A 26,290-nucleotide genomic window follows, 5' to 3' on the forward strand; every position below is an offset into this window, starting at 1 on the left:
GGGGGTTAGAAAGAGACAAAAAGTAGCCTATGTCACTCTCCATCCCTTCAACTATCTCCACTCAAAAAATCACGTCAATTCCTCGCTCCGTTTTGCCGTGAAAGACAAGCACACACACTTTCCCATTTATAATATTAGTATGGATTGACAATCTTCATGGTCATACTAAGAGTTTTGTACACATTTTTTTAAAACACACACGGGTTGAACGCGATAAAATAACATTATTGCCTTTTTACCCAGGTTTCGGCCAGGTTGCATTAGCCGTGGTCGCGGAAGACTGACGGCCCAGCGAAATGTCAATGGAGATGTAAACAACACCAAACTACCCGATATTCGTTTTTATAAATGTTCGGGTAACGAAACGTTGGGTAAAAAGGTAATAATGTTATTTTTCAGTACAGATGGTGTTTTTTTAACGCACTAGTGCGAGAAGTGGTTCATTATATGCCAGGTCGAAACTTTGAAGGCTCATCTGTACTGAAAAACGTCGTACGATACACGTGCAAAAAGGAAATTCGTAACTCGTGTCGATTTAAAACACTCCCTTCGGTCGTGTTTTAATTTATCGCCACTCGTTTCGAACTTCCTTTTTTACGCACTTGTATCGTAATGTACTATTATTCGTATGGTCAACTAATTTGAATCCTAGGCCACTCTAGAACCCTTCTTATTGATACCCTGCAGGGTTAGCAGTTAGCACATGATTGCCGCGAGAGTATGTCGCCGCGAGATAGACACGGCTTCTTCTAATTGTATTAATATAAATAGAAATAGAAATCGTTTCGTTTATTAATGACATAAGGACGGGTAGTCTATCTCGCGGTGACTTACTCTCGCGAATCCTGCAGCACTCTGCTATTTTTGCCATAAAAGTCACTTTAACCTTTATTGTGAAAAGGTCCTGTAGAGGCTTAGAATTCTAGTTAATTGACTGTACCTTCTTGTTTCGTTCTGTCCCGAGTAAAATAAACCATGCTATAGTCTCACTGCCTGACCTCGTATTTGAATTTTAGAATGCAGTATTAATGATATTAACGTAAACGTTTCAGACCATCACTTGTGACTGCGAGGCCACGCCTGCCTTCCAACTCAAAGCCTTCAGCCAACGTGGGGAAAAGGTGGAAGTGTCACACTACAGAGTCAATGTCAACAGGTAAGACATTTCTATCTTCAATGTTAGATGGTTGTAGGGTTGCAAATTGAAAAAAAAAACAAATGGTTTTTTTTTCAGAATTATGAAAAAAACATGAAAAAAAAAACTAAGCACCATGGTTTTTTTTTAGATGAACAAATGATACGACAATAACGGTTTTTCGTGATTTGTAACGTTTCAATAACAATAACATACGCTTTGAATCGATTAACATTCAGTAAATCAGTATGTAAACGTTTATTGGGAAATTCCCGATGCGGCGTGGAGCGTGGAGAGGCGGTGGTGTTGCCAACAGTAAATATCGACAACTAGTTACTAACTATAGATTGTGTAAATGTTAGTTTTCTGAAACTAGAAATTAAAGTTATTAAATTAAATTCGTTTAATAGTTAACATAAAGTCTAAAAAACCGTATAAAAGTATTAACTGTTTTGCAAATTTTGAGATTTCGTCCTTTAAAAAAAAAAACATACTCCAGACGGTTTTTTTCCATGTTTTTTTTTCAAGCCAGAAAAAAACCGTTTTTTTGCAACCCGAGATGGTTGCCTGTCCTCCACTGAGCGATTCTTCAGAAACTTTCTGCCGCACAGCTACATTCTGAAAAAAACTGTCGCCTGAGTCGACGCTGCATAGGGTAGACGCACGCTCGCCCGTAAAACGCCCGTTTTACCGCTGTTTGCCTCTCCAATCGCTCCGCTCCGTGCGCCCACTCTCCAAGGCTCGGAACCGGTTAAAACCGATTTATTTTGATTTTACTCGGAACTTTCTAAAGAACGCGAACGTTACGAGAACTTTATTTTAACCGAAATAAACCGGTTTAATTGATGAGCGGCGGCGCCGCGTAAATGCCTACGTTCACGCAGCGACTTTTTTGTTTGGTTAGAACAGTATTACCTATCATGCTGCGGAATGAACCGGTTTATTTTATTCTAAACCGGTTAATCGAACGTAACCTTTATGAAAGCGTTCCCCTAAAACCGGTTTAAAAATAGCGGTTTTTCGAACGAAAACGAAATTTAAAGGTTATGCCGCAAGTACGAGTACATGATAACGGTTTGAAAATTTAACCGGTATCCTAGCCCTGCAGGCCTTGCGATCCTGTCCGTTTCTTATGTTTACAATCTATAAAAGACAACTAAGGATAACTTTTGACTAACCCTAAACTTTACATGTTCCAGGTTCCGTGCTCGTCTCAACGTAGTGTGCATAACGGAGAAGTTGACGGGAGAACTGCGGTGCGACGGCTGGCCCGAGGTCAAAGTGGCCTTGGCACCTGTTGGACCTCTGAAGACCTCCTCCAACGAGGCTAACTTACAGCAACTAGTCAGGTAAGGAACTAGTTCAATTCACCTAGTGTATAAGGGAAAACTGCGGTGCGACGGCTGGCCCGAGGTCAAAGTGGCCCTGGCCCCCGTGGGACCTCTGAAGACCTAACTAACGGATCGGTAAAAGGTAAGAACGGATCTACTAAGGGCCAGTTGCATCAACCTTTGACAGACACATCATCGTCACGCAGCAGACGTCTATGGAACTTCCCATACAATAAAATTTAACGAATGCTTTAACGGTGACAGACGGTTTGATGCCGGCCCTTAATATGACTGATGACCGAAGAGCTGGCGACTTTGTCGCACAAGATATCAACACTATCAGCATTGCGATACAGCGAGGGAATGTCTCCTTTATTCTTGGCACAATGCTTCTAGGGTCTAGTTTAGATATAAGGTAGTTATTTTGCTTAAGTTATATGCTTAGGTCTTAGTTTCTTAGTATAGTTATTATACTATATTTTTAACGGAGACCCTAGCAGTAGCGGCTGGTGGAAATTTCTGCTAGGCAACACTAAGCAAAAAGAAACCTACCTTAACATTAGGCACTTTTAGGCAAGCCGGTGGGAATCGGCTTGTACCAGCCACTGCTGGACCCTAGCCACTCACTCTTTAGATGTATTAAAGGACCTTGTACCTACAAGGGAGTGAGGAGAGGGGATATAGATCTATGGAGCAAGATATTTACTCTTATAATCAAGCTGATTGATAAACGACACGGGTTATTTATCGTAATTATTGTCATTAACGTGTCAGCGGATCATTAATTGATCGTGGCAAGTCATAAAACTGTCAGTCTATCTGCCAGGTGAATGAATAATATACGATTGAAATTATAACCAAGAACATCCAATAGCGTATGTATGTACTTTAAACGAGCAAGTTTTGTGATAAATCCCGTTTTACGCAGTGTGTAAATTGTGTATTTATATAATAAATTGATAAGTATAAGGGTTTGCAAACTGCTGCATGTATATATTATTTTTTAGATTTTTTTTTTATTTAAATCTTAAGTTATGCGCAGAGTTTATTCCCCAAAGCCAGCGTCCGCCAGATTTCCGCGCATGCGCGCAGTATTGAAAAAACTGAAAACGCATTGTTTGGCTCTGTAACCATGGCAACCCATTTTTTTTTATCTGTTTTTTTTTTAATATATTTAGGAGCCTTGGTCCATGGGACTATGTCGGCTCCGTTAGGCCACTTCATATTATGAACAATAAATATACAACAAATGGCAACGCATTGTTATAACGATACTGCGCGCGTGCGCGGGAAGGCTTTGGGCAGCTGAGCTGACAGTGCAAACCTTTGCGTCAAAATACAGGAAACAATGTTAATTTCACTAAAGTTATTCAAGAATACTATTAAGAACTAAGTGCATGGTCGTAGAAAAACTATTACGCATATATGTAATAGTTTTTCTACGACGAACGGTGTTTAACTGAATCAAAAAATACTTGTGGCGTCTTAATAACAATTTTCGGCTTCGCCTCAAATTCTTACCCACGCCACTCGTCTTTTTTGACCTCTTTTAAACGCCTGTTGCATAAAATACTATAAACTTCAGTCCAGAAATATCTCGACTTATCAAGTTCTTTTCGCCATCCACCGAATAAAAAGCGTTAAGAGGGCTTTCGTGTTAAAAATAGTGAAATCGCAACCGAGCGCTCGATCATACCGTGTGTGGTATCAAATTAAAGGGCTTTGCGAGTAGTTTATAAATATATATCACATTATAGGACTTTTTCGACTTGGTCTAACAAAATATGAGAAAATGTCCAAAACTGGTAATAATTGTACCGGTGAAGGCTCGTTTTCAAAAAATTGGCAAAAATCAATAATAGCAATTTATAATCACTAAGGCATAACAGCAATTTAAGTAAACGTTGCAGATTAATTTAGTACAAAACTTACTTCGATGTGATGTAGATTTTCAAAGAAATTGTCACTTAATTTTAGGTAATTTCTGAAAAAAATTGAATTCGCCTTAGGCTAGTTTACTCTTTTTCAAAAACTAATAAAAATCTAGTCTGAAATGATTGTGGTACAGGATATACGAATTATAAATTTACCCGTTTTAATATTCAAAATTGTCCAAATTTTACAAATAAGATCGACTGATTCAGCTCTATACGTGCGTTTTTCTAAACGTGCATTAGAGAAAAAATCATAATTAATTTAGTGAGTTAGTTTTCAAAAATCCAGTCTTATAAAAATCAAGATAATAAGATGCTCTAACTGGAACTTGAATTAAATAAATCTATTGGATAACGGAAAGTGTAGTATTTCACCGACTAAAACTATCAATTTTACATTCTTTTGACGTTTTTTTTGAAAGCAGCCTTAAAAATCAAACAACTTGTCTATTCCGGTGGATTAATACGTTTTTGTTTTCTATTTCCAGTGATATCGTGGTGAATGCGCTCCGAAGCACGCAGCTCTCGTTCAATTTGTCGCATTACCCCACGTGTCCAAGATTGAGAAGACATTTTAACACTTCTCCACGGTTACCCCTTCACTATGACTCCATGGTTAGTTGAACTCATATTATATTCTTTGGTAGAACTAAACACGGCACATGAAACTAGAGTAGGTACGGGAAATCTAGTGGATCTTGATCAGCATCATGGACTCTATCAGCCTACCAATTTTTATCCAAATCGGAGACCAGTGGCCCGTTTCTCCAAAGGTACAAGCCTTGTATTACAAGTGTGATTCCATGACAACCCATACGATTTGACAGTTCGCGAACTTGTAATACAAGGCTTGTACCTTTCGAGAAACGGGCCCCTGATCCAAATGTACAAACTTAACGGGAATTGCTCAACTAGTGATGATGATTGATGTCATATTGCAGTTGTCCCACGACCGGATGTACGCTTCAACTCCGACGTCAGCGTCCATGTCCAACGTGCATCTCGGCGAGAAAAGGCTACTCGTCAAGGTCGTCGGGGCTAAGGACTTGGGAGGTAAGAGCCGAAATATTCACAGTTGTCCGAATGTGGGCCATTTTTTCAAAGTTTTCCACCCCACTTTTTTGTAACATGGGTATTTTTACGCGAATCATGCTCAGAATCGATCTTTCGATCCCGATAGGAAAAAATGTCCCAAGACTTCCTATATCCCATACATTTTCCAACATTCCATTCCTTTACCGCCATTCAAAATGTATGAAAAAATGGGAACGGTGTGGGAAAAAATCTTGGGACACTATTTTTCTCCTATTAGGATTAACAGTGAACGCGATTCTGAGTGGAAACCACATAAACATTTCCAAGTCCAGGTTGCGGGTTCGAACCCCGGCTCGTACAAATGAATTTTTCGGAACTTGTGTGCGAATGTCATTTGATATTTGCCAGTCGCTTTTCGGTGAAGGAAAACATCGTGACAAAACCTGATGTATCCCAATAAGACCTAGTTTACTCTTCGGGTTGAAAGATCAGATGGCAGTTGCTTTCGTAAAACTGGTGTCTACGCCAGATCTTGGGATTAGTTGTCAAAGCGGATCTCAAGCTCTCACAAGCCGTGGCGAATGCCGGGAAAATGCAAGGATGATTTTAATTTCAATTCAATTTCATTTATTTAAAGGACCAACTGAGATATTTGTTGTTAGTACGCAATTCAGCAGTTCTCGAAAAGTTTGTACAAAAATTAAGGAAAAAGTTAAATTTGTTTCTATTATTCCAATTTTGTTACTAAGATTTTTTTGATGAATTGAGATTTTAGTAAGTTTTATTGGGTCATTAAGGTTCTCTAGTATCTATATTTTCTTAATTATAACAATTATCCTGTATATATCTTACGAAAGTCGACTTATATTACAAAATGTTGGTAACAAAATAGGATCAATTAAAATTTGCTGACGTGGCTATGTATAAAGTATTCGGGAACTGCTCAATTACATAATAATAAAGAACTTAAATAAAAGGATAGTATTCTACAAATTGATGATGATAGCGTTTATATGATTTTCAGGCAAGGCGGGCTGCGGTGCTCCATACTGTGTGGTGGAGATGGACGAGCCCCCACAGAAGAATCAGACCGCCTTCAAGAAGGACACCAACCAGCCGCAGTGGGAGGAACATTTCCTATTGTAAGTAGAGTCTATATTCCACGTCTAACATACATACATACATACATACAATCACGCCTGTATCCCATAAAGGGGTAGGCAGAACACATGAAACTACTAAAGCTTCAGTGCCACTCTTGGCAAATAAGGGGTTGAAAGAAAACGAAACTGTGACATTGCAGCCTGTCATTGTGAGTTTGCCAGCCTCTCGCCTACGCCACAATTTAACCCATTTCCTATAGTCGTCTTCTACGACACCCACGGGAAGAAAGGGCGTGGTGAAATTCTTAACCCGTCACCACACAGGCTCCACGTCTAACGTCCTTATTTAATATTCAGTTTTTGGCCAAAATTACTTGTTTGGTATATGGTTTGATCACTGACAGTCTCCACAAGGCAACTAACATCTACTCATCAAGGCAGTTCCGAAAAATAGAACTCATCAAATTTTGTGGTCCTTCGAGCCGGATAAAATAATTATTAATTTATCGGCTTTTTTATAGATTTTATGGCGCCCAACGTGGGGCCCAGAATATAGCGAGACGATTTGGAATAACAACACCGGCACTGACGCTAGAACAAAGTTTATTATGTATCGTCTTTCTGAGACGCGTTAGGCGTAAAGCCAGTTTCACACGCTATAATTTTCAGTAAATTTATATTTGGAGGCACTAAAAACTTTTTATAATGAGGCCAATAATCAGCAACAATTGTAATCAGGTACCTTTCCATTTCAGTGATTTCCAATGACTGTTGAAATGAAACTTTGAAATACTTATCAATTTATGGAGCATTCAATTTAAATTAAACATTGCAGAAATTAATTATACACAAATAAAACTATTATTTTATAAAAAAAAAATTAGTTGGAGTGTTTTTGTTACAGCGATCTCTCCCCGCAAACCGCGGAGCTGTTATTCGAGGTGTACGACCGCACGGGCCCCCCTTCCCCCGGCGGAGGCCCATCCACACACAGGTACCAGACTTCCCTTCTATTATTATATATTTATATTTCACAACCTTGACTGGCAAGCGCAGCGCGCTGCCAGCGCCACACAAGGCCGCACTGGCAGGGTCGCCATGTGAGGACGAGCGTTAGTGAAACATACTTTATTACTGTAATATGATCCTTAAGATATGGGATATATAGAGAGGAGATTACGTGGAGGTGTGTGTAACATACAGTGCACACTACACCACGGAGTGAGTTCTAGAAATTCCACTGTCTAAAGATAATTATATGTATTTGACTAAAAATTCGCCGACAAGCAAAAGCAAAAAAGTAGTACTTTGTCCATTACTAGTTGTTGATGCCTTAAATGAATTTTCTGTATTGTCAGTGTAGATGATGGTTGCAAAATGCACACAAGCAATTAGTGTTCCTTTTCGAGATCGAGATCCACTGTTATACTACTAAATTAACCTGTTATTATGTGGTTTCAGATTCCTTGGACTGGGTCTGGTGGGCATAGACGAATTGCTGGCGGCGCCTTCGCAACGCCAACAGATCGCATTGCAGACGCGTCCTATGGAGGAGCATGATATCTCTGGCACACTTACAGTAGAGGTATGTATCGTATTTATGCTTATTTGTATGTATATTTAGTATATTTACCTATTCGTAAACATATCCAAGTCAATTTTTGATCTCCGTTCCTAATACATTCACATTAATTTTGGAGACTTCTCATCTGCAGGGACATGATTGGCGCGAGAGTATGTCGCCGCGAGATACGAGTATAAAGCATAGTTAATATAAAATTGGTACGCGATGGAAGGAATTTAATTTTTAAATGAAAAGAAAAAGGTAAACAATGTTTTTTATTGCAGAATATAAAAGATCGTTTATTAATTTATAGCGTGTCACATATATTTCAATCATTCAGTATGTTTATGCACAAAATTACGGACTTTTCTGAAAATAGTATTCATCATCCTCTGAACAAGATTTTCATCCATCTTTTTTGTCTGTTGATTCCGTGTGGACCGCAAGGAGTGGATATTTTGAATTATTTTGCCACTATTATTTAATTGTCCTTTAATGAAATAATGATTTGGGCAATAATTATTGCCTAGTAGTTTTCTGGAAATTCAACAATTTAGCAATCATTGACCCAGACCAAGGGGATTTTTCACGTATTTGTTCACAGTGCATTTTCGCCGGTCAACGTCCATCATCAATAACTTACAAACGCAAAAAGTTAGATCAACCAAATTTCTAATATAGAGTTATCAACTATCACACGTCTTCTAATTATATTGATGAAGGACGGGTCGTCTATCTCGCGGCGACATAAACTCGCGGCAATCATGTGCTAACCCCTGCTGATACCTGCACCTTGTTGATTAAATGCTTAGAAATTGTACAGTATTTAAACCTCAAACGTCAATATTTTCAGTTCCTATTCATCGAGGGTGCCGACATACCAGACCTGGGCTCCCGGCCTGTCAAGATCAAGGAATCGCTGAGAACGCTGTCACCGCAGGGACATCTCACCACTACCACCAAGACGATATTTAAACAAAATGGTTAGTACTCTGTCCTGCTTGATGATAGGAATGGGTAGCTGTTAATTCTAACAAGCATTAGACAATACATGGTCTTATTGGTCTTTGATGACCATCCCGTAAGTTAAAGTAATAGTACATACATACTAGTTACTACTGGCCTTAGCATCTATTTCAGACGATTTATGGAGCAATATCCAAGAAACATCGCTTTTGGTGTCTAAACAGACCTATGCTTAAATGACACAATAATCAATAAGGAAATAAAACGAAAGTTTTACGGAAATAGGATTTATCTTTACCTCAAATGTAGGCCATTTTTTAAAGTTGTCCAAATGTCCACCCCACTTCTTTTTGGATTTGGAAATTTTTGTGTGATTTCCACTCAGAATCGCGAGCTCTTTCAATCCTAATAGGAGAAAAAGTGTCAAATTTTTTTTTCCATTCCTTTACCATTTGTTCGCACATTTTGTATGGCGGTAACGGAATGGAAGGTTTGAAACATGTATAGAAATCTCGGGACATTTTTTTTCTCCTATCAGGATCGAATGAACTCGCGATTCTGAGTATGAATCTGAGGAATCGCGTAAAAAATACCCATGTTGCAAAAAAAGTGGGGTGGACAACTTTGAAAAAATGGCCCATGTACGTACTTAATCCTTTGCAAATAAACTACTTACTTATTTACTTTACTTGCGATGGGTGGCCATATCAATAGCATTATCTTTAAATAGTTAGGTATGTTAACCGCCTGGCCCCGGACGAAGGGGAGCACCCAAGAAATGTTGGCTTGATGTCGTTGGGGTTGATATGCGTGAATGGTCTCAGAAGACCGTGCGAAGTGGAAGAGAAAAAGCTGATGCAACTTAAGATGAGAGAGAGAGAGAGTTAGGTATGTTAAAGTTCAGTTCTCAGATAGAGCTGATACTCGTAATTACTGTTGCTACTCAGAAGCTTAAGCAAAATTTTGTGTTATGTTTGTTCAGGCCACGAGAACTCAGCACTGACAGAATCGGCGCTCCGAGAGTTGGAGCTGAGTCCCACCAGCGCAGCCAACAAGTCCACCCTCATCATACACTCCGTACAACGGGTAAGACTCTTCAACAATCACTCACTTCAATATTTTATGCCCAAAGAGACTCCTTTTCATTGCAAGGGCCGAAAATCCACAGCCACATCTCAGTATTTTTATTTGACCTTATGGAAAAACACTTGACACAAACATATCCAGAGGTTATCATGTTCCAGAAAGATAATACATACGACAGAATTTTTCTTTTAAATATATATCTGGGGCCAAAAGAAGCTTAGCAAAGCGCAAGTCCACCACCTATCTTTTCTAAAAAATGTTTCTTAGAAATGTTGAGCCGTCACATTTTGGGACTGGATTCTAAATTACTTGCTGTGATAAGAAATAAGACACAATCTGATTAATCTTCATCGTGTGTTCATCAACATATAAATAAATAAATATTATAAGAACAATTGATTGACTGAGGCCCACGGTAAGCTCAAGAAGGCTTGTGTTGTGGGTACTCAAACAACGATATATATAATGTATAAATACTTATATACATAGAAAACATCCATGACTCAGGAACAAATATCTGTGCTTATCACAGAAATAAATGCCCTTACCGGGATTCGTAATTCGTAATGCCCTTACAGGCAGTGTCACTACCGACTGCGCCAGACCGGTAGTCAAACAGTCATCTTTTGGATCATAATAACCTCTACTATCATAGTAAAAGTCGGCATTATGATAGATTTCCCATATCAGGCAATTCAGCACTTGCCCAACCATTTTAGGTATCGTTCAAGTACAAATTTGTGCGTTTTGATTTTTTTAAGAGTTCCATTCTGAAAGTTTGTTTTGAATTAACATTGCCTTTTTTTCCATCCTGCCTGCGTTTTGCCATGCATGCTTTGGATTGGATTAAAACGATCAGGAGCCAAAGAAGTCAATCAAGGTAAGAAAAAATTATCTAAATTCTCATTTACATTCGATGTCCATATCATGTTTAATTTGTCAGTTAGCTATTAATTTAGAGAAGTTTAGCATGTTTGATAGAAAGTTCGTTATTTTAACCTGATTTTTTATTTGGATGTTCCTTTTATTAAGGAGGCGTTTTAACAGTCTAAAACTACCTACTTGGGTACCTAAGGCCATAAAAATTAAGTTTAATTATTCTTGGTCTTTTGTTGATGCAGCTTGTCAGATTGAGAAGTTCCACATCAATTGTTGTTGATTTTTTAAAGCAAAGTTCGTCTTAGTTAACTGTTCACTGATTTAAACAGAATAACGTCTTATAAATCCTCCAAGAAAAGAGCGTACACGCATCTTAAAGGCCGGCAACGCACCTCCAACACTTCTGGTGTTTCGGGTGTCCATGGGCGGCAGTGATCGCTTATCATCAGGCGACCTGTCTGCTCGTTTGTCTCCTATCTCATTAAAAAAAATTTACTCGGCCAAGCCCGACTTCTTAGTCCGACAATATTAGGAACGTTTATTACTCACAGAGAGACAGAGTTACTTAAAGTTGGTGCAGTTACAAAATTTATCTTAGACAAACTTTGACACAGCTTTTACCATCTTCAACTAAATTAAATAAAAAGTAAAATAATATTTAAAACACCTCTTTAATACTTGTGCTGTGTTACACTAACCCTATGCCCCCAAGGTGGAACTAACCGATTCGGGAAAATTCATCGAAGTGGAACGAGAAGATACCCTCAACAGCGTGGATCCTGCAGAGCTCAGCACTACGATGGAGAGCATAGACGAGAACAGAACGGAACAGCATGTGTCTCCGAACTCGTCGCCGGCGAGGCAAGTCCGGATCAAGGAGAATGGCACGAATGGGACGGAGGTAAGGTTGGATTAACACGCACGGTTTTTGCATTATGTTTAGGCATGATTTTTAGCATTTTTAGAAACTCATCAGATAGGGCGTCAACATGATTAAATCCCAGTTTTTTGGAAAGAGGAAAGTCGTGAAAAGTATGGAGACCAGTACATCCTGCAATTGTGATTTCCATATGGAATTGGCTGAATAGGGATTTTCGATCGGTATAGCTATACCAGACCATATGCCAGGACATGTAGCCGGGCTTATATGTATACCCAAGGCCTGAGAGGACGCTCGGTCAGCTCGGCGTGCAGTGGGGCGGGTTCGCGGTTTCGTAGCGTCGACTCAGGACACCTGAATGAGCTTCAATTGTTTAACATGTACGCCGCCCAATATATGCGTACACGCGGGCCTTACGCCGACTAAGTCCCAACTTCAGAAATTCTAGACTTTATTCAAACCCGGCAACCTTCAAATCAAGGGTGAACAGGCATCTTCTGTGCGAGCTCACTCCATCGTAAGCCACGTCTTTGCCTTTGGCTAGTCTGTGGCCACGAGTAAGCCGATTTTTAATTTAAAAAATGTGGTAAAACCGAAACCGACTCGAAAAGCGTATTTAAACGGAAATTTTCTAGCGTAAAAGTAGGCTTAGTTACTAACTGAAATGTATTTGCAGCAAGGAGACTACGTTCAGAAACCCGAGAAGAGGCACCTCCAGAGCCCGCTCCGCGGCAGAAGAGGAGACGAGACTTCTTCGGAACCATTAAAAGAAGGTGAAATACTGCCCTCTGTATACTGTGTATTGCTAGGCAATTATATTATAAGTTTGTGTTTTCTAGTAGTGTTTTTAAACTACACGATATCCCTATTATTCAAAAATAAACATGAAACAATCGTGTATTTTGCAAACGCCAAATATTGATGTGCGCAAAAAGATTTGCCTTCGCATTGGTATTGTTACGGAAACGTACGAACATGTCATGCTATTTCAGTCAGTTTCAGTAGGTACATCTTGTGCTGACATTGACTGAACTAGCATGACAAATACGAAAGTTTCCGGAAAAATACGAAGGAAACCCTTTTCGCACTACAGCACACCAGTTGCTGACAAGAACAAAAAGTATGTTATTATAGGTTTGGTAAATACAAAAAATCTGCAAAGTTAAAAAAGATCGCTTTAGGGGACACCCGGATTTGAACCGGGGACCTATCGATCTGCAGTCGATTGCTCTACCACTGAGCTATATCCCCACATGACAATGTACTGAATAATAAGTACAATACACGATAATCACGTACGTTTACGCTAAAATAAAATAACATCGCTTAATAAAAGAAGAAACATAACTATAGGGGACACCCGGATTTGAACCGGGGACCTATCGATCTGCAGTCGATTGCTCTGCCACTGAGCTATATCCCCGTTTACTATACCTCTCAAAAATATGTTACAGTTACCTATACTTTTGCTGCAATTAAAATTATTAGCATATTGCACACACCGGATTTGAACCGGGGACCTATCGATCTGCAGTCGATTGTTCTGCCACTGAGCTATATCCCCACTTGTTAATACAGGCGAATTATTGAAAATACTTAATTAACACGTACGTTGAGTAAGTTAAAAAAATAATTAAAAATATAAAAATAAGGATTCTATTTCTAGGGGACACCCGGATTTGAACCGGGGACCTATCGATCTGCAGTCGATTGCTCTACCACGGAGCTATATCCCCACTTGTTAATACAGGCGAATTATTGAAAATACTTAATTAACACGTACGTTGAGTAAGCTAAAAAAATAATTAAAAATTTAAAAATACGGACCTTCTATTTCTAGGGGACACCCGGATTTGAACCGGGGACCTATCGATCTGCAGTCGATTGCTCTACCACTGAGCTATATCCCCGCTTGAATGAGCCAGTGAAAAACGCATTCGGCTTCTAAAACAAAACGTTGTGTGGGTGGTTGATAATATAATATCGCTTTTGTCACGTTCGAATTACGAAATATATTTAAGGTTCATTTAGACTGCGCGCGAAGTCGCATACGGTTTTAGTTACATTGCGTTGCTGTTCAGGTTGCGTACAATAAAATGAAGCACAACATGTACAGATGTAGTGCTGGTGGCCTAGCGGTTAGAGCGTGCGAAAAGGGTTTCAAAACAGAGGTCGCGGGTTCGAACCCCGCTCGTTCCAATGAGTTTTGTCGTAACTTATGTGCGAAATGTCATTTGAAATTTGCCAGTCGCTTTTCGGTGTTTCCGAAAAACATCGTGAAAACCGGACTAATTCCAATCAGGCCTAGTCAACTTCGGGTTGGAAGGTCAGATGGCAGCAAAACTAGTGCATCTTGGGATTATTGTCAATAATAAGCCGCGGCGAGCAGCGCAAATCGCATACATCTGATTTTGTAGCAACGCATGAATTTTTCATTTATAATGGCAAGATTATAATTATAGGTATGTGAGTGTGTTTTGTAAACGTCCTACTTTGTCGATTGCTATAAAGCCGCTTTGTCAGTTTAATCATGAATAAAGATACATTAACAGTTATTTGTTATGCAAGGGGGCAAAGTTGTATTTTAACGCCGAGTGTGGAATTGAAAAACGAGCAAGTGAAAGGATTCCATAGTTGAACCACGAGCGAAGCGAGGGGTTCGAGAATAGAATCCTGAACTTGCGAGTTTTTTAACACACGAGAAGTAAAATACATTTGCACCCGAGTGTAACACAAAACTTTTCCCCTCACTATAGCGAGGAAACTACAACGCAAAAAATACGTTTATCACTGCTTTCAGTAGTTCCACAGGTGGTAAATCATCTTTATTACTATAGATTCACCTACTTTTACCAATTTTAAAGCAGTTAATTTGACTTTATTCAAGGTCAAATTACTTTGTCCACTAGTGGATAAATGCGTTTTTACCCGCTGGTATTAAATGACAAAACACGTGTTTCCGAGCTAGTGAGGGGAAAAATCTCTTCTTTATGGTGAGCGATAAAGTGGGATGTTTTACTAAACACATACACATATGAACTACGGCACACATTCCCGTGAACGATACTATCTAAAAGTACCCATTCAAGTTTATTTCATTCAGTATTGTTGTTTTGTAAAAAAAACAATTAAAAGACCGTGGTGTTGAAAATAATCGCTGATGTTTAAAAAAATAATTATACTTAGTGTAAAAAACTTTGTTTACGAAATCATGTTGGAGCAGCAGTTTTAAAATGAAATAATTAAATTCTTCTAGGTAATTAGTAGGTATGTTTAGATGTTATCGTACTGTTAATTAAGCACAGATTACGAGTATGAATGGTTCAGATAAGTTATTTATAATATTGCACATTTTAATATTTTGTCATATGCATAACATGCATATTTTTTAACTACCTACATACAATTGAGCATGTTTAACGTAATTTTACCTACAGGTTTAAAAATACCATACCTACCTATCGTTTATAAACCAGTTTTATTTCATATATTTAGTTATATACATACATATGTATGTATATTGAATATTTCTGAGAAAATTCTCAGATACATAAACATGTGCATGGTTTTTAAACAATCATGCAATATTACGGCATTTTCACACAAAGTTGAGCAGTACCTACCTCGCCTTGGATTTGTTATGTTATTTCTACTCAGAATAGTCACAATCACTTCATCAATCCAAACCAGATCCAAATAGGGAAACAAATCCTACGATCTTTTTTCCATTTTTTTCAGCTTTTATAGACAAGATGGTAATAGACTGGAACCAAAACTGAAACGAATTAAAGAGGGCTTTCATGTGAAAAATAGTGAAATCGCAACCGAGCGCTTAATCATACCGTGTGTGGTATCAAATTAAAGGGCTTTTTGAGTCGTTTACAAATATATAACATATAATAGGACTTTTTCTTTTCTAACTATGATGTCCAGATTTAATTGTTACAAAAGAAATTGTCAAACGTTGCAGATTAATTTAGTACGAAAATAATTTCAAAGAAATTGTCACTGAAAAAAATTTAATTCGTCTTAGCCTCGTTTACTCTTTTTAAAAGAAGCCTTTCCCCGTATAATATAATAAAAATATAGTCTGAGAAGTTTGTTGTACAGGATATACGTATTTTAAATTTACCAGTTTCAGTATTCAAAATTGTCAAAATTTTACAAATAAGATCGACTAATTCAGCGCCATACGCGGGTTTTCCTAAACGTGCATCAGATAAAAATTCATAATTAATTTAGTGAGTCAGTTTTCAAAAATCCAGTCTTATAAGAATCAACATAATAAGATTCTCTAATTGAATATATCTGTTAGATAACGGAAAGTATAGTATTTCACCGACTAAAACTATCAATTTTACATTATTTTGACGTTTTTCTTGAAAGCAGCCTGAATGAACGAAGTTTCTCCTATTAGGATCGAAATAGTTTGCGACTCACAGATTTCCCAACTGTGTTAAAATAAAATAAGGATTCGGGTAAATCCACAGTAAAAGTAACGTGAGTCACGATTTTATTGCGTGTTTATTTGAACTACAGCTGCAAATGAAAGGATCTATACATATATCGGGAAAGAAACACTTGTTAGATAGATTATCGCTAGAACTTGCGTCGTGAATAAATGGAACATGCCATAAAATCGTGACTCATGTTACTCTTGCCCCGGATAGACCCATTCTCAAATCCATGTTGTGTACAAATATCCTATCAACTAATTTACATTACATTTATAATATAGTTTATATTGTAGATAAATCATAGAGAATACTTATTTTAAAATCGTGTTATTTAACAGGCTGGGCCGGTCTCGAACGCGCGGCACATCGCTGGACCTGCCAAGTGACAGCGACGTTGACCAGAGTCGGGTTCGCAGCATCAGCGCTGAGAGAAACCACCAAGGTGAGTGCAAACTTATATTAAATAATGATGTCACTATAAACCTGTTTTATTGTAACACAAGGGCATTTTCGCGAAAAAGATTCAAAAACTTTTTTTTCTAAAATATGTAAATTTCATATTTTTCCTACTCAGATCACGAGCCCTTTCCATCTTACTAGGCGGAAAACAGCGTCTCAAATTTAATTTTTCCACTTTGTTACTAATTTATCAAACACTGTACAGCGGTAACAACGTGGAAACTATGCAAAATAATAGAAAATTTTGAGATCATCTTTTTGTCTCTTGTTTTTTGATCGTCGTGATTCTGAGTAGGAAAAACATAAAATTTACCTACTTTAGAAAAAAAAATGTAATCGTTCTCGCCAAAATGCTTACAAATAGCTTAATGGAGCTCATAGCGTTAGCAGAAGAAGTCTGGTTTCCGGTGTCTTTTATAATCACACTAATATTATAAATGGGAAAGTGTTGTGTGTCTGTTTGTTTGTCCGTCTTTCACGGCAAAACGGATGCATTCTTGACTAAGATCCTTTTTATGTGACATTTCTATAGTTTAAGGGATGATTAGGGTTAAGACACTCAAAAGCAACAAAAGATTTTTGTTTCTTTGAATTTCCCTTATTATTCATCGAAATTAGACTCACTTCAAAACCGAATTTTCCGGTGCTCAATTTTTTATGACACATGTTACATACACCCTGTATGTATTAAATTCCGTTAACTTTAAGGGATGGTTCTTTAGATCAAGGGATCCTCAATTAATTTCTCGAAGCTAGCGTCTTAACTCTTACGGTTATCGAGTTATTAAAAAAATAAAAATAATTACTGAATACGTATGTGACAGCCTTTACCACTTCCCAATGTTATTTGTTTTGACATGTGCCGTCAATCACTTGATACTAACTTGAATATTATTCTTAAGGGTCTCTCGCACTAATTAATTAATTTATTATGTATGAAAACGATGAAAAATTTTTTTTTTGTGAATTTAACTAAAAGTGTTATACAGGCTGGTTCCTGATAAAAAACCTAACGACATGTCGAATTTAACGGAAAACAAAAAACACGGTGTATATGATATAAACCTTCATTTTGCGGTTTTCAGATAAAGCCCTATCCGTTCCCAATAGAAACGTGTACTCTGCGGGGGCGTCCCCCGCGCAATCTGGAGACGAGTCGAGGACGTCTAGAAGGTACGTGCACCATCCTGTATAATACAGGATGTTCTTCCGCCCTTAATAGTTATCAGATGACAACCAAAAACTTACTACACATTTAGAATTTTATTGTATTGTGGCAATTCTAAAACAACTTTGACTTTTATATACCTATTTTATTTTATTTTAAACGAGCTTTAGTTGCCACTTAATGGTATATTGCAACTATTGCAAGGCTAATTAATATTTAACTATGAGTCTCGTTCCTGAAATGCAAAAAATATTTTCGCTCCTATACAAAATATCGACACACGACTGATTAACCGGTGTGTGAAATATCTGTTCTCTATCTGTACTCTATGTAAGTCAATTTTTCGTATTGTTTCTATCTATACCTACTTATTTCTTTACACACGTCTTAAAATATGGCAAAAGGGTTGCAATACACCTCTTTGTAAAATATATTTTGGGATAGGTTAAAGAAAAATAAAGTGCACTGGCTGGAATGATAAAAGCTTACTTATTTGCACTTGACTATTTAAACATTGGCACTTCAAAATTTGTTAATTATTTAAAGAGATCAGAGATAGGTGATGTCATACATAATATACCTACATTTTAGTTAAAGTTAAATCTATTGCTCTTAATCAATCAATATATTTTTTCAATAATAAAAGAAATTATTACATAATTTATGGCTGTGGCATGGCAAGACTACATTATTATTATCTAACGTTCACATGAAAAATATTACACTTATTTTTACGATATTATTACACAATTTAAATTACTAACTGAATTTGCTTATAACTGTAACCAGAAAGTAATGCTGTCTTGCCATAAAATATCTATAATATTTATATATACGCTGGTAACATTACGGCACTAATGGTAAATTTTCTTTCTTTCCATCTGTCAACACTCATGCGCTGGGGGTAATCGCACTGCAATCTGGTAACACTGGTTTTTCATACTAAACTTTCTTACCACAAAAACTTATTTTTATAAATGGTGTGATCAAAACTCTTCACCACGCTTTTTTATCACATGAATGTTCTTATTTCACTTTTAAAATAATTATATTTCATAACTCCATTTTTTGTCTTTTACACATTTTAATCATTATTTTCTTCTGTGTAAAACCTAACGGTGACAAACAATACATCACATCATTTTATATCACAAATTCCTGGATAAAATTGATGATCATTGGGTTCTATCTATATTTTTGTGTAATTTTAATGTACAATCCTGGCAAATGCACGTGAAACGTCACTTTTTATGATTAATATCACAATATCGTTCTAAAAAATCGCACTTCATTTATTTTTGGTGGCATCGATATCGACGCGTATGTTTCTCGCATCATCATCTTCCCCTATACCATGATGGACTAATCAGATCCTCCCTCAGTGAAATGTCCGGGTTCAGTACGGCGTCGGCGCGCACGTTCGTGCACGAGGCGTCGACTCTGGTGCTAGAGACGCTGGAGGCTGGTATCAGGAAGCATTACCTTGTGCCCCTGGCGGTGGCCCAGCGGTCGCGGTGGCGGCGGAAGGGCGTGAAACTGCACATTTATAATGAACACACGTTCATCGCTAAACATTTGAGCGGGTAAGTCGATTTAATATCGTCCAATTTTGCCCTAAATGTCTTGAAATTTCTTTATCAGATCTTAATAAGGCTTTAAAAGCACACAACTCACATAAGCCAAAGTACAAATTTGACACTATCTTCTTCTTCTTTTTCTTTACATCCTGTTACCCTCTGGTGGTTTCTCCATTTACTCCCGTTTTGGGCAGTTTGGGTAACCTCCTCCCACCCCAACCCTAACACCCTGAGCAAATTATAATACACTTAGTTGGTTTAGCAGACCGAATTAATTTATTTAAGAGGAGCACTAATTCGTAATTACATTCATTTTTACGTGAACCGATACTATAATGACCTTGATACTTTATTTATTGACTTTTTTATGACACAGCAAGTAGAGTTTCTCGAGGTACAGTCTGGCAAAAAAGAGTAAAAATCAAAAAATTCTCACACATATTGATTTTCTAAAAGGGATGACACTATGATTTTGCCACTTTATAATTTCTACTCCGTTTAGCCAGCTTGTATTCAGGCCATACAGACACGATTTGACATTATTTTAAACCTTTTTTTCAGCGGCACAGTGTGTGAAATCTGCCAGAAGACAATCGCGCGGCGGCTCGGTAAGCAAGGCTACGAGTGTCGCGACTGCGCCCTCAAGTGCCACAAGCACTGCCACGTGAAGGCCGCCACGGCCTGCCCTTCGTCCTCAGTACAGAATATGGAGCTGTGAGTAGCCAGGGATATATAAAAATGTTTGGTCGGAATATTTAGACACTTAAGGAAAATTCACACAGCAGCAAAGGGGAGTGTACAAGTTTCTAATAGGGTGGCAACGCGCTTGTGACACTGTTTGAGTTGCAGGCGTCCATAGGTTACGGTGACCGCTTTACATCAGGCGGGCCGTATGCTTGTTTGCCACCGACGTAGTATAAAAAAAAAAACTGACTAATTATAGGGCGTATGACAAATTTGAGACCCATACGGAGATCTTCATCTGTTGGTGCTTCAAAAATTACTTTACATAATTACTACATTTTCTAATTCAGATTCATGCTTGCAGCTCACACTAATTTGCATACATTTTGTAACAACCCACGTGATAAATAAACGATATCTACCTACACTCAGACGATTAATTTATATAACATTAAATACATAAATTAATTAACAAAACATGTGGTTACAGATTTAGGTATTACTTACATTATTTCATGTTGGTTGTTATTATTATTCTAGGTAGATATATTTGTACTTTTTATCTAGATTACTTATTTATGGGCTGTTTTATAGAGACATCTTTAATTATAAAGTAAACTTATTTTTATCGCTATACCCTTTCAGCACTTAAAATGGATTAGTACATTTTAAAAGTAAAATCCTGAAAAACAGATCTTTACGAAAATATTTTAAAGAATTATGACATTGGTTTAGCTTATTGGCGGTCAGTGTTTTTTTTTTATTATAAGTAGTTGTACTGTGAGTTGTCGTAGCAAAGGTTATCTTTGAAATATTTTTAACTTATTCTTACTACCTTTTCTACGTATCGCACTTACATAATGAACATTTTATAATATATACATCCAGAAACTATGGATCACATAACTGTATGTCATGTATATTAGTAATCAGAAAGTATTACATATAAATTATAAAGTTCCACCTCATTTATTAACATTTAACTACCTATAATAATTTATCACAAACATAAACATCGATGAAAAAATTAGATGGTCATTTGAACCGGATTTTTCTGGTATTTTAAATTGATGTTAACAGAATAATTGTGCGTCGTTTTGTTGCTCTGAATTATATATTTATGGCTAGGAAATATAAACTGTTAGCTTAACGCCAGACAGGCCAGTGTATATTAGATTGAATTCTTCGTTTTATATTCTTCATTTCAATCATCGTAGCGTAGTTTCGCCCCGCCAATCGTAACTAACTACAATACAGTATCGCTTATATGTATGTTTACTCCCACCGCTGCCAGGTCCCATTCCCATAGTTTTGGAAATGGAAGGTATCTATGTTTTATTTACTAATGTCATGTGCTTCGTCCGCGCTTCGGCTATCGGTCTACCAATTTTAAAACGGAAAATGTCATATAAATATTATAGGATATTCTTACACAGATTGACTGAGTCCCACGGTAAGTTGTGTTGGGAGACCGTATTAATATATTCCTTAGAAGTCCTTATGATTACGTTTAGTTTGCAACCTCTGTTCACGTACATTCGAGATGTTTCTGTGATTAATTGAGCTAGTTAAGTAATTGGAAATAATATAGGAGATCGTGATATTTTAGACTGAAAATTTTGAATCAGTTTTTTTAAAGATATAAATAATATGGAACATAGAATTAGTTACAGAGGTTTAAAGTAATTAAGTATTAATGTTGTCCTTTGTTACATTATCTTTTTGACTTTATGTGAAGCAAAGCAAAGAGTTTTACGTTACAGTTTACTCCATACGTTCGTTCATAATGAAATTGGTAGACCGAACGCTTTCATAATAAAACTCATAATTATGCCAGTAAAAGTAGTATATATATTAAATTAATTTGTGTAGTGTAAACGGATATTTTAACTATTAAAAAAATGGTCCTTCGAACCGGATGTTTTCGAATACTCGGTTTTAGGAAATGCATATTATTATGTTTTATTAACCATATTGTATTAAAAAACTACTAACCTTAGTATTTAACTTATTTTTCTAGATCCATGCTCCCTGTGCTAAACGAATAGAGCCGCGAGAAGACTGCAAGAAAAGAAAATTTTATATACCGAGCGATTTCCACTAAGGTTTAAACTCGCAAAGTTTGTACGTTGTTGTGTGGCTTTTGTTTTTTTTTTGTAGGTAGTTGATCCGAGGAATGAGACACAGAGTTAAAAAAGAAAATAATAAGAAAAACTTAATCTCACTTGGCTACTGGGATTTGCTATTTGTACAAAGTAGTAAAAAATAAACCAAATACAAATCTATATCAACGCAATCTAAAATCAAATCCAGGCTATATCAGCGTTAAAATTAATGATGGCCATAAAAAAGTTGTTTGTTTATAAATGCCAGATTGCTGTAAATATTAAATACTCAATAAAAGGAATACTGAAATTTTCAATAGGCCAAAAACATAGAAAATATTTCGACTAGTTGAAATTGTGCCCCAATCGAAGTCGACATTTAATTTCCTTTTCTCGGTGCGAATCAAATCTTAATTATAAATTAATCACGTACTATTACTTGTTAAGCACCGTGTCTCATATTCGGTCTAGCATGCAGCAGTTGAAGTGACAATGCCTTAACAAAAAGGAACACTTTGATTGTGTTAGTACTTTAAAAAACATAACTTGCACTTTATTAGTTATGTATATCAGATTTAAATCTCCGGATTTTCGTTTCATAACAGCTGGTGTCGATTTCCTTTTTAAATAACGCGACAGACTTGTGAACAAACTATACTGTGTTCACAAAGCATATACTTGGTTGACCTTGCTTATAAAATAAAATAACAGTTAGAGTACAAAAATGATTGAAGTTTATTTTTAGGAAACGAATATTTTCGAAAAAAACACTAATTGGAATATTTCACAACGCATTGAATTCCTTCTTTCTTCAAATCCTCTTAGTAAATTAGTACGAGTTCATAAATATGCGTACATTTTTTCGCTTTAACTCCTTGCAATAAGATGAAAAAATGTACATATATTTATGAACTCGACTGTATTCTTTCATTGAATTGTAACCGATTTCGGGGGTTGCTTTATCTGATGTACGATGCATGGCACTTTACATTAATACAATTCTTTGGGTAAGCTTTTTATGTTGTCCTGCTTTGGATGTCTTTATTAATTAATATATTATTTTTATTTACTTATATTCTCCCTCCACCTCCAATTTATACCCTATATTTTTTGCAATTATGCAAACCCAGAAGGTTCCAGCAAGATTTACCAACTGTCTTTCTTTTCCGTACTGACTGATATTTTTTATTAACACGTTAAATAAATTGATGAGTCATTAGTCATTAGAATTTCACTATAGGTACAGTCAACTACACAGCTGTGAATACAAAGTGCCAAATATGTATACAGAACTTTATTGACTGTACATTAAGGTGTGTAGACATATTTTTGGCACTTTGTCTATATTCACAGTTGTGTTGTTGACCACTGTGTCACTGTACGATGTACGTGATACGATGTAGGTATATTACTCGTAATTTCATAGGTAAAATACGACCTACATTTAGAAAGACTACTGCAGCGATTATTTTTTGTTGAACATTACAATTTTAGTGTGTTGTTTTGGTATTTTTGCATGTTTTATTTTTTATTTCTACATGTATTGTGTACCTGATTTATTATGATATAATTAACGTATTTTTCTCATTACAGGGCTTACATCTCATCTCCGTACACAGACAAGAATATAAGGATGTTGTGATTTTTCTGACTTTAATAAGACGCTTCGATGCACAAAGCATAAAGTTTTACCAACTAAATATTTTGAAATATCTTTTTTAAACTTGTCGACGTATATCAATAAATGTAATTACATACGCGAAATCATAAGATGGTTTTTTTTTGTTAATACAATCCCACGTGTGTCACTTTAAGATTTTTTATAACTTATAAATGATTTCTAAGTTAAAAGATTTATAAATGTACTGATAATAAAATCGTTAATATTAAGTAAATGTGCCGAAAGAAAATAATATGGCATTAACTTTTTATTAAGCAGAAACGTCTGCTAACGATTCTAAACATGCATTGGTAAGAGCATTGCACGGATTGCAAAAATGGTGCGGGTTCAAGTCCCGCCGGAAGCGTAAATTTTTCCATTTTTTCCTTTAATATAAAAATATGGCATTATTTAAAATAATTATGATATTTCACTGATTTTTACATATCCAATGTATTTTTTTTCTGTACATTCATCTCGACAAGTTTAAAACGGATTATAAAACCACAAATCTCTCTAAGTACAACACTTATGTACGCTTCTGTACTTTGTATATGTATAGGCTTTTTTACAAATATATTTACAATAATGTTATAACTAGTTTATAAGATAGTCGTTCTGACTGGAAGGGTAACGTACTGTGTCATAGCGAACCAACCTTTTCCGAAATAAGTGTTAAATTAAAATATAACGTTAACCATATTGATACCAGCTTTCTTTGGTAACATTAGAATTAGTTTAGGTATCGCTAGAGCCCACCCAGCTTTGAAAATAAACAAAATACTTAACTCAGACGGTTGGTCACTTAACCGTTTCTGTTCGGATGACACGAGAGGCGTGTCATCAAGGCTTTTTACGTGTGGCGTATGACACGCGAGGAGTGTAATTTTAAAATTGACTAAAGTTGTTCGCAGTCACAGCGTAAACTTTTCGAAAATGGAGTTTTGCTACCGATTCGAAAATAACGAATATAATAGAAACTAACTAGTCACACGCAGTTAGACATCGAAACACAACTAAAAAAATCGAAATAAGTTATTGTCAACCGTCTGAGTTATCTAAACCTATACCTACCTGGTTGAGTGTAAACGAATTAAATTATAATCGTTATAACACAGAGTGTCATAATGATTTGAAAAAAAAAACTTAAATACCATTAACCCTTAAATGTCGATAGAGTCAAAATGCATAATGCATATATACATCACTATGCATTTAAGGGTTAACTTATTAGATTCTTATTATGGTGATATATGTCTATTCCGATTCGTATTTTCGATTTAATTTTGTATAACACTAAGTTTTTTTACAAGTAGTAATAATTTCTTTGGTTCTAGCCAAATTATTTCGTGCTGTTTAATAGAAAATACGAATCGAAAAAGGTGTAGGCATACCTGGTCCTAAAACTCATTCAGAAAAGGACCCATTTTAAAACCACCCGAAGTAAATAAAAGAGATCTTTATCTCTGCCTCAAACCTAAAAAAAAAAAATTAGTTACCAAAATATACATCACATTTTTGTTAATTTATGTTGTTATCTAACTTAAATAAGGTCCTGTGGAGGAATTGTGACAAATGGTAAATTAAACCTTATACTTAGTAAGCTAAGTGCTATTCTGCACAAATGTGATCTGATATATTAATGTGCAATAATTAAAACTTAAAACATTCACTTGCTTCGCTTTCATCGTTACTTAACTACAAAGAACTCCAAAAACAAAAAGTGACTTAAGGACTTTTTGTTGAGTATCATTCATCACACAGTAAATAAGTTGAAATATTCCAATTTAACTCGAATAATTTAATTAAAAAGGTATTTAAAAAGCTAACCATGTCAAAGTATCCAAACCTAAAAATAAATGCCATGTCTTGTATAAGACTGACTCGCACGCCTTTGCAAATCTTAACTTTGTGCAAAATTGATTTCAACCGAAATAACACTTTTATTGACGACGAGTTTAGTGTTCAAATAAAAAAAAACCTTCGACATGGTTAAAGTAGCTTTTAGACCTTTAGAATCTCAAATCCCAAGTGACTTAATTCCATTGTTAAGAGAGGTTGACATTTTCTCAAGTAATGAATCACTAATGTGTGATATTACTGATATTCATTATAATATTTGTAATACACAAGATGTGTAGAATTTCTTCACTATCTATCGAAGAATAAATACCCATTCGCGTAATAAAGTAAAGCGAGTCACAAGATCTTATGGGTATTTTAAACAATACGTTCTATTCTATACAATCCTCTAGGTTAATCTCTAA

At 36.3% G+C, this 26,290-nt stretch overlaps 1 protein-coding gene and 4 non-coding genes across 5 annotated transcripts in view; 1 reads left to right on the forward strand and 4 right to left on the reverse strand.

Moving 5' to 3' along the window:
- Window positions 1-26,087, forward strand: part of LOC125236939 — a 111,338-nt gene extending 85,251 nt beyond the window's left edge. The window contains exons 4-21 of the mRNA XM_048143858.1: window positions 1,053-1,156; window positions 2,335-2,484; window positions 4,889-5,015; window positions 5,342-5,453; window positions 6,460-6,577; window positions 7,443-7,532; window positions 8,000-8,123; window positions 8,956-9,085; window positions 10,051-10,154; window positions 11,014-11,034; window positions 11,746-11,934; window positions 12,590-12,686; window positions 16,709-16,812; window positions 17,915-18,018; window positions 19,368-19,580; window positions 20,136-20,288; window positions 22,279-22,363; window positions 23,957-26,087. Coding sequence (XP_047999815.1) covers window positions 1,053-1,156; window positions 2,335-2,484; window positions 4,889-5,015; window positions 5,342-5,453; window positions 6,460-6,577; window positions 7,443-7,532; window positions 8,000-8,123; window positions 8,956-9,085; window positions 10,051-10,154; window positions 11,014-11,034; window positions 11,746-11,934; window positions 12,590-12,686; window positions 16,709-16,812; window positions 17,915-18,018; window positions 19,368-19,580; window positions 20,136-20,288; window positions 22,279-22,306 — 1,968 coding nt within the window. The 3' untranslated portion in view covers window positions 22,307-22,363; window positions 23,957-26,087. The remainder of the gene's footprint in view (window positions 1-1,052; window positions 1,157-2,334; window positions 2,485-4,888; window positions 5,016-5,341; window positions 5,454-6,459; window positions 6,578-7,442; window positions 7,533-7,999; window positions 8,124-8,955; window positions 9,086-10,050; window positions 10,155-11,013; window positions 11,035-11,745; window positions 11,935-12,589; window positions 12,687-16,708; window positions 16,813-17,914; window positions 18,019-19,367; window positions 19,581-20,135; window positions 20,289-22,278; window positions 22,364-23,956) is intronic.
- Trnac-gca lies at window positions 13,093-13,164 on the reverse strand. Its single transcript has one exon. It is a non-coding gene; the product is annotated as a tRNA-Cys (tRNA).
- Window positions 13,265-13,336, reverse strand: Trnac-gca. The gene has a single exon. It is a non-coding gene; the product is annotated as a tRNA-Cys (tRNA).
- Window positions 13,578-13,649, reverse strand: Trnac-gca. The gene has a single exon. It is a non-coding gene; the product is annotated as a tRNA-Cys (tRNA).
- Window positions 13,752-13,823, reverse strand: Trnac-gca. The gene has a single exon. It is a non-coding gene; the product is annotated as a tRNA-Cys (tRNA).
- Window positions 26,088-26,290: the final 203 nt, after the last annotated feature.

Source organism: Leguminivora glycinivorella, chromosome 20 (assembly GCF_023078275.1).
Source record: "Leguminivora glycinivorella isolate SPB_JAAS2020 chromosome 20, LegGlyc_1.1, whole genome shotgun sequence".
Lineage (NCBI taxonomy): Eukaryota > Metazoa > Arthropoda > Insecta > Lepidoptera > Tortricidae > Leguminivora > Leguminivora glycinivorella.